The sequence below is a fragment of the Lissotriton helveticus genome, chromosome 8, assembly GCF_964261635.1.
Source record: "Lissotriton helveticus chromosome 8, aLisHel1.1, whole genome shotgun sequence".
In the NCBI taxonomy this organism is placed as follows: Eukaryota; Metazoa; Chordata; class Amphibia; order Caudata; family Salamandridae; genus Lissotriton; species Lissotriton helveticus.
The window spans coordinates 1,692,053,555-1,692,062,242 of NC_136069.1; the positions used below are offsets into that span (position 1 = coordinate 1,692,053,555).

General features: G+C 46.3%; 1 protein-coding gene across 1 annotated transcript in view; it reads right to left on the reverse strand.

Moving 5' to 3' along the window:
- The window catches only part of LOC144774108 (vomeronasal type-2 receptor 26-like), an 81,877-nt gene extending 75,474 nt beyond the window's left edge, over positions 1-6,403 (reverse strand). The window contains exons 1-2 of the mRNA XM_078659134.1: positions 5,987-6,403; positions 1,484-1,722 (exon numbers count right to left, since the gene is read on the reverse strand). Coding sequence (XP_078515260.1) covers positions 1,484-1,722; positions 5,987-6,403 — 656 coding nt within the window. The remainder of the gene's footprint in view (positions 1-1,483; positions 1,723-5,986) is intronic.
- Between the last annotated feature and the right edge of the window lie 2,285 nt (positions 6,404-8,688).

Below are 8,688 nucleotides of genomic sequence, written 5' to 3' on the forward strand. Positions count from 1 at the left end.
TCTCACCCCTCAGAGGTTATCAGATGTGATACTTCTACACATTCTGTGACAATCTCTTCTCACTCCTCACAGGTTATAAGCTGTGATACTTCTACACATACAGTGACAATCTCTTCTCACTCCTCACAGGGTATCAGCTGTGACACTTCTACACATACTGAGACAATCTCTTCTCACTCCTCACAGGTTATCAGCTGTGATGCTTCTACACATACTGAGACAATCTCTTCTCACTCCTCACAGGGTATCAGCTGTGACACTTCTACATATACTGTGGCAATCTCTTCTCACTCCTCACATGTTATCAGCTGTGATACTTCTACACATACTGTGATGATCTCTTCTTACTCCTCACAGATTATCAGCTGTGACACTTCTACACATACTATGACAATCTCTTCCCATTCCTCACAGGGTATCAGCTGTGACACTTTTACATATACTGTGATGATCTCTTCTACACATAATGTGGAAATCTCTTCTCACCCCTCACAGGTTTTCAGCCTTGACACTTCTACACATACTGTGACAACCTCTTCGTCACCAGATCAGATCAGATCAATAGTAACCCCTCTATAAACACCGTAACAATTGAATGGATCCATAAATGTTGATTCAGTAAAGTATCAGGGTTAGAGAACCTGACACCATGCGCTGTCTGACCTAAGGGAACATCATAGGTCCACTGGAATTAGGCAGCAGGAGAGGACCATATTGTGCAGCAGGGTTGACTAAATTATGCGGCAAGAAAAGACAAATTAAGGGTGTAATGCAGCACATTTTCTGATAGTAAAACGTCTTTAGTTTTTCATTTGTACACTTTTTAACCCTGTCTGGGCACAGGTTGCAGCTCTTTAGTACAAATAAGCAACACAAAGGTCACCAGTCAACCTTTGCAAAGGGTCCTCCACTGGGTGGCAACATGTTTCCCTGTAGTTGTAGTAAATTTTGAATCATTTGAGCTTGAACCAACGTTTTTTAATGTTAAAATGTGCAGATTATGCAGCAGTTGCCAGATGATGTGGCAAATGCAGCAGAACCATAATTATTGCATAATTCCTCTGGCCCTTGGCTATCCTACTGCCATCCCTCGGCAGCCTTCTGTTACCCGTAGAGGGACTGTTAGAAGAGTATTATGTGGACATTACATACAGTTCTTGTGTCTTACTTCATATCGCATGTGCTACAATGGGGAAGGCAGAGGTAGCTACTGTTGCCTTCAGCAGCTCCTAAGCAGGGTGAAGACTGATTTGCAAATGGCTGGGTATAAACTACGGTGGGATGGAGAGCTAAAAAGAAATAATTTAACACAGATCTGTGACTGGAGGTGAATGTTTGATAATGTTCAGCATTCCGTCATCATCTTTTTGTGTTGAGACACTCCTAATGGACATCTATCGGCTTGGCCCTCACAGTGTATCACTGGACACTCTGCATACTCTGTAGGCATACTACAATAGATATCACCTACAATCGCTCTTACCCTTCGCAAGACATTTCCGTAGGCTCTTCGTTCATTTTAACTCCATGGGATACAAATCCTGAATGTACGATGAAGACTCCTCCAATAATAATGTCTCCTTCTGATGAATAGGCTTGCTGATCCCAGCTCTGGAGCTTGCACCCTGACTCTGTGGATCCCACACTGACCACTGAGACCAGTAGAAATGGTATACAGAAAGGTAGCTCCATGCAAGCATTTGCAGATTCCTTATCGGTGTGCTAACAAGTATTGTTTTATTCAAAACAGGCAAATTAAAACCCAAAGGACAGAAGGACTGCCCAAATGATGGATGCTGGTCTTCCAGGAACGGGTGAGGGAGCATTTGTGGACTTGTGTCGACGAATATTTTCTGCACGTTATAGACTGTACTGGCTCTGAGATCTGAAGTGTAAGGTCTTTATAGTTTCTAACATCTCGTGGGAAAATGGTTATAAATATATTTATATAGTCAGCAGCTATTTCCTGACAATGGCAAGAGGTGTGTCCTACTGTCAGGTAATAACTGTGTTTTCGATAATGACAACTTGATGATTCAATGATTGCCAGTGCCATAGATTAATTTACTATAATTAACTGGAAAAAATTCTTGTCATAAGGAGTAATCAGACAAAAATAGAAATCCCTTGTAGAGATATGAAAATAGCATGGCTGTTTGCAGACATTCTATGAGGCAAAATATTATTCTGCAGTGGACAAAGAAAGGTAGATAGGAACTCAAGCTCCCTTGCTTCTGTTTTAATGTAAACACAAAAAGAGCTCTTTGTTTCCAACAGTGTGGCCTCTAAGTTCACTCATGTCTTGCTGACTCTCACACTCGCTCCAGGTTTGAGTATCAAAGCAGCTTGGCCTCAGTGGCAGCAGAATGATGCCACCAGCCTTTCTACTTCTTCCAGTTATAAGAGTGAACATTAATTGCAATGAACCTATGGATACTGTCGGACACATACTTTTATGGTGCCAGATAAAGCATGTCTCACCCCAAGGAGGAATAGAGCAATTCAAAGCAAACATTTCACTTGGGGTCTTGATTAGACTACAGAACACAACGTCGTATGTTACTAACTCAAGCAAACCTACCATTCCTTGGTTGCCACTACCTACAATTGCTACTCATTCACCTATTACTAGACCGAGCTCTATCCCTTATGTAATGGTAAACTTAACGCTATCCCTATAAAAAGATTTTTATGTAGTGTAGTGGTGTATATGAGGTGGTGGAGTGGATGTAGAGGTACATGTAGATGAAGTAGTGTCAATATAGTGGGGGCATACTACACAGAAACAAGAAAGTGAGAGATGAGGGTATTGGTTGACAGTGCATTGTTGCATAGTTTCTACTTTAGGCACTACAAGATAAAGGGCCCGAAGTACAAATGTGCTGAATAATTTGATGCATGGTCCATGCATAAAACATGTGTAATGTCTAAATGTCTTTAATTCACAGTCACATACCTAAATGGATGCATGCAGGAACACGTCTTGCCAACTAGGTCTCATGAGAAGTAGGACTTCCCCAGAGCTTGACCCAAGAAATAAGAAATCATAACCCAAAATTAGAAGTGGTAAGGGAAAAATGTGGCCAAGAATGGTAATTCAAATAACAGAACACTCCCCCAAGTGGGAAAGATACTGAATAGTACTAGTAATTTACAAAACATCTCATACAGCTCAACCCCAGCACTAATTACATTCCAGGGAACAGAAGCCCCACCTATCTGGCACTGGGGAAATCTACTCACTGCACAAAAAACTCTAGAACATGCAGCTCAAAGGGACAGAAAATAGCTTTTTATTCCTAGCACGTTCAATGTGTCAATCGTTACTGGGTGAAGAAAGCTGAACTTCAAATAACAAACTCCTAGCAGTTATAAGTGATGTGCCATAGCGCTTACATTGTGAAGTGGATCTGTTGGTGGGAAAACCACTTTGGCTTAAAATGTGTGAAAGTAAAAAGTAGTTGACAACTTCATTTTGCTAACCTCAAGCAGTGCTCCATATCGTGGTTCGTGAACCAGTGATGAAAGCATGCTACGTAACTAGCCAAAGTAAAAGACCTCAGCTGTGGGCATCACTGATCAACCTGCCACAGGTTACATTCAATGATCCACACCCTTCCCTGAAGTGCTGCGTCACTTGAACTGTGAACATCATGAACAGGAGCATGGGATAGGATCGGATATAGGGATAAAGGACATCAATATTTGTCACAGCAGCAGGACCAGCAGCACCACAGCAAGCATATCCCAGCCTATCCAGTCCAGAGGTCTTCATGTGGGGCAGTGCTAACATCTGCTGTATTACATGCCTGTCAGACAGTTTGTGGCACAAGAATCGAATTCCCCAGCACATCCGCGATGTGGACTTCCTATACTCAAATGCACACAATGCACTGGGGTTATACCAGTAGATTGAGCATCCATTCATCATCAGCACTGTGGGCATTCCACCAGTGAGCAAACCACTTGCAATGTCAACAGTCCCAGAAATGGCACCAATATTTGTTTAGTTGTTCATGAGTTACCAAATATCACTATTACTGGTTCATGCTCTCAAAGTATTTTCCATCCATAGAAATCTTTGCAATATGCCAAATGTTGAAAAGCCCTTAATGATGATGATAATTTAATTAATAATAATAATAATAATAATATTCTTTTATTGCACATCATACTGCATTTCTGCCATTTTAAAACACCACAAGCAGCAAATCTTACCATTATCCAACTTACGGTGCACAAATAACTGACCCTCAGTATGACGGGAGGCTGACTCGTGACCTGCTAATTGGCACTTCACCCAAGTGGCATGTCCAACTCCTTGATTTATCCCTCAAGCTTTGACTGTGCTGCCTGACAGCCTCTGGATATGATCCACTGTCTGATAGTTAGACTGACCATTCCATTCAGGGCTTGGTATTGAACCAATGCTCTTTTGGCAATACCACTCAGGACAGTTGATTGTTGTCGTTGGTCCTCGCGATGTTTGCTTTTTACAGTGCCACTTGAGAAGGCTCAGTAGTGATGAGCAAGGATATGCACATAAGCAACTTGCTTGGATATACTCCTCTCATATAACCTCGTAATAAATTACTACTAATCATTTTTGTATGACCAATTTTACACGACATTTTACACTTACTAGAAACTACTAACAAGTAACCCGAGTGCTACTAAAATGGCTGTAAAACACAGGCAATTAAACTGCGCATGCGTCAACTGCATTATTATTATTATTATTTTTTAATTTTGTACCGCGCACGGTTACCCTAGGGCATCCCAGCGCTTAAAGAAACCAAGAGCAGGCTTACTAATAGGAAACAGAGGAGCTGCAGTTATTCTGGGAAAAGATACGTTTTCAGATGTTTCCGGAATCTGAGAAGGTTTGGTTCGGACCGCAGCGAGAATGGGAGGGAGTTCCAGGCGAGCGCTGTATGGATAGAAAAACTCCTGCCCCCTGAGCGGGCTCTCCTGATTCTCTTAGTCTGAAGGAAATGTTTATTGTCAGAGCGTAAGGCTCTTGTGGGCTTATAGGGGCGAATCATGTCCTTCAGAATAGCTGGTCCTTTCCCCTGTATGCTCTTGTGGGCGATGCACAGGGCCTTGAAGGTAACTCTCTCTTTGACAGGGAGCCAATGGAGTGCTTTTAAAGCCGGCCTGGCTGACTGCCTGGCCGGAACATTCCGCAGCAGTCTTGCTGCTGCGTTCTGCACTTGTTGCAGGATCTTAAACGTTGACTCTGGCGCTCCAAGAAAGAGCCCGTTACTGTAGTCCAGGCGTGAGATGATTAAGCCTTGGACTAACAGCTTCCGGGAGAGTTCTGGTAACAGGGGGAGAACCTTACGGCCGGCCGGAGCATTCCATAACAAACGCCCGCGATCTTCTTGGCGTGTGTCCTAAAGGACAAGTCCGGCTCCAGCCAGACCCCCAGGCTCTTAATCTCCTTTTTTGGGTCGGGCGGGATGCCCATGCAGTTGGGCCAGCTGCTTGGCGAGAGGGCAAAACTTGACTGGCCCAAGATCATCAGCTCAGTTTTAGACCCGTTCAGTTTGAGCGATGACCTGGACATCCAATCAAACACATCTCTCAAGCATGCATGGAGTGTCTCAGGCTGTTTCTCCAGCTGTGTAAGACTCACCACTAGCTGGGTGTCATCCGCATAGCTTATGGTCTTAAAGCCAAACGGAGACACCACACCCTCCAGGGGTGCCATATACACGTTAAATAACGTAGGGCTAAGGGATGAGCCCTGTGGCACCCCGCAGTGGAGTGGGAGGGGAGGGGATTTAACATTTCCTTCCCAAACCTCGAAGGTACGCCCCTCCAAAAAGGAGGCCAACCATTCCAGGGCCACTCCTGTGACACCCAACTCAGCTAGACGTTGTATCAGGACCCCATGGTTGACGGTATCGAAGGCCGCACTGAGGTCCAGGAGGATCACTGCCACTGATCCCCCTGCATCCAAAGTGCTTCTGGCCTCCTCTACCACTGCTAGCAGAGCCGTGTCCATTCCATGGCCTGGTCGAAATCCCGTCTGGGAGTCCCTCAACCGGCCGTTCTCCTCAAGAAAGTTTGATAACCGCTGGTTCGCCAGCCTCTCGGCCATCTTACTAACTCCTGGTAATAAGGAGATGGGCCTGAAATTGGCCAAGTTCTGCGGGTCCAAGCCCGGCTTCTTCAGAAGCGCTTTGACGACCGCACCTTTACAGTCAGGTGGCACTGTCCCCTGAGTGAACGAGAGATTGATCAGATCGGTCAGGGGCTCTCCTATCGCCAGGGCGGCCTGCTTTAGGTACCGCATCGGGACTGGGTCCCGAGGTGAGCCGCTTTTCATGCTCTCGAGGACCTTCAGTACTTCACCTGTAGATACAGGGCCAAATGCCGTCAGTTGATTCTCCGACATGCTGAAGTCCTCAGAAGGGGGCGATGTTCCCAAGACCGAGGGGAGAGAACTAATAATAATGTCAATTTTGTTTTTGAAGTAGGTGGCTAATTCCAGACATTTTTCCTGTGGTCTATCATAGACAGGAGTAGGCTCAGGTGGTTTAAGAAGCTCCTTCATCACTAGGAAGGCTTCCCTGGATGAGGACGCAGCGTGATTTACTATCTCCCAATAGAAGGAGGCCTTAGCAGTACGTATAGCACGTTTGTATATTCTAAGTTCCATGCGATATTTTTCCCTGCTATCTATCTCCGGGCACCTTCTCCATAATCTCTCCGCGCGTTTGCAGTTCTGTCTCAGGGTTCTGAGCTCTGGGGTATACCAAGGGGCAGACCCCATTCTCTTGTCCCTAATAAGCATCTTCTTGAGGGGAAGCACATGGTCCAGTGCATTGGTCAGCCAGTTCCTCACTATAGCATCTGCAGTCACCGGATCACAGCCCTTCTCAGGCTGAGTGTCCTCCAGACGGGCATTCGAAGTTTCTACCGGGAGCCTTGACCATGCCCTATCAATTCTAAATTCCCTGAGTGGGAGCGTGTCATCACACTTAACCTCCCAGTTAGCCATGATCAGTGAGTGGTCGGACCAAGGAAGAGCGAGGGGAGGCATAGCGGATATACCCGTCATGTTCGAAAAGATGGGGTCAAGAAGATGACCTTTGACATGGGTGGCCCCAGTATTTATCAGTTTCATCTGCAGGGCGCTCAGCTCACTCACTAAATTAGTAGCCCTAGGGTCAATTTCTTCATCGAAATGGCAATTGAGATCTCCTAGCAAGATGAAATTAGATGCGGCCGCGGCCAACAGAGTAGTAGTTTCCATTAGTGACGATGTAAAATCACCCATGTTTCCAGGGGGCCGGTAGACAAGGAGGCCTGTCAACGTGAAGGTAGGGGAAAATTGAAGAGAGAATTGGCAGCTCTCACAGTCCTTGACCCCTGCCTCACGTGCCTTACAACTCAGTGACTCCCTGTATAAAATGGCCAGACCTCCCCCTCTCCCTGTGCCTCTGTCAAGATGGTGGATCAGATACCCCGGCGCCAGCGCTATCACCACATCCGGACCCGAGGTGTCAGATAGCCAAGTCTCAGTGAGAAACAAGGCATCAACCTTGTGGTCCAGTAGTAGGGAGTTAATCTCTGTAGCGTGGCAGGGGAGTGATCTGCAGTTAAGCAGGGCAAGCCGACACAAGGTAGTGGGGATGGCTTCTTCTACATCCAATTGGCAAACTCTACATCCCCTAAAGCGCTTTCCATCTTTGGCAACATAGCAGCATTTATCGTATTTCGGTATTCGGTAGGATAGGAGCTCGTCCTTCGTATACCTGATCGTGATGGGCTGCAGGGGACTCGCCTCGGGCATAGCTACTGGCCCTGGGCCCGTCTGGGCCCGGACAGGCCCAGACGGGCTTAACTCGGGTGAAACTCCGGCGCTAGTCCGGCGCGTCCGCTGCTCGCGTCCGCTGCGCGGAGCCATAAGGGACTATTTATATAGGGCGACTAGACCGCTCGGGGAATGTGGCCCCACCTAAGATGGCCGCCAAAACCAGATCGAGCCTGGGACCGGTCTAAACCCAGCACCCAGGGATCGGGGACAGAGGGAAATGAATTCTCTGCCTAACGAGGGTAGGAGCAATCAGAAAAAACAATTTAAAAAACGATTTTAAAACTCCGTTTTTTTTTTTCGTCCTAAAATGTACTTCTAAATGCAGGGGGGATCGGACACAAGGGGTAAATCAAGTAAAATTCTTTATCAGGTAAAAGCAGCAACTGAGCGCTCGACTAGCAGCCTCTCAGTAGTTCTTAATCCCCGGTCTGGACGCTAAGCCCTCCTTTTATAGGGCGACTAGACCGCTCGGGGGATGTGGCCGCACCTAAGATGGCCGCCAAAACCAGATCGAGCCCGGGACCGGTCTAAACCCAGCACCCAGGGATCGGGGACAGAGGGAAATGAATTCTCTGCCTAACGAGGGTAGGAGCGTTCAGAAAAACAATTTTAAAAACGATTTTAAAACTCCGTTTTTTTTTTTCGTCCTAAAATGTACTTCTAAATGCAGGGGGGATCGGACACAAGGGGTAAATCAAGTAAAATTCTTTATCAGGTAAAAGCAGCAACTGAGCGCTCGACTAGCAGCCTCTCAGTAGTTCTTAATCCCCGGTCTGGACGCTAAGCCCTCCTTTTATAGGGCGACTAGACCGCTCGGGGAATGTGGCCCCACCTAAGATGGCCGCCAAAACCAGATCGAG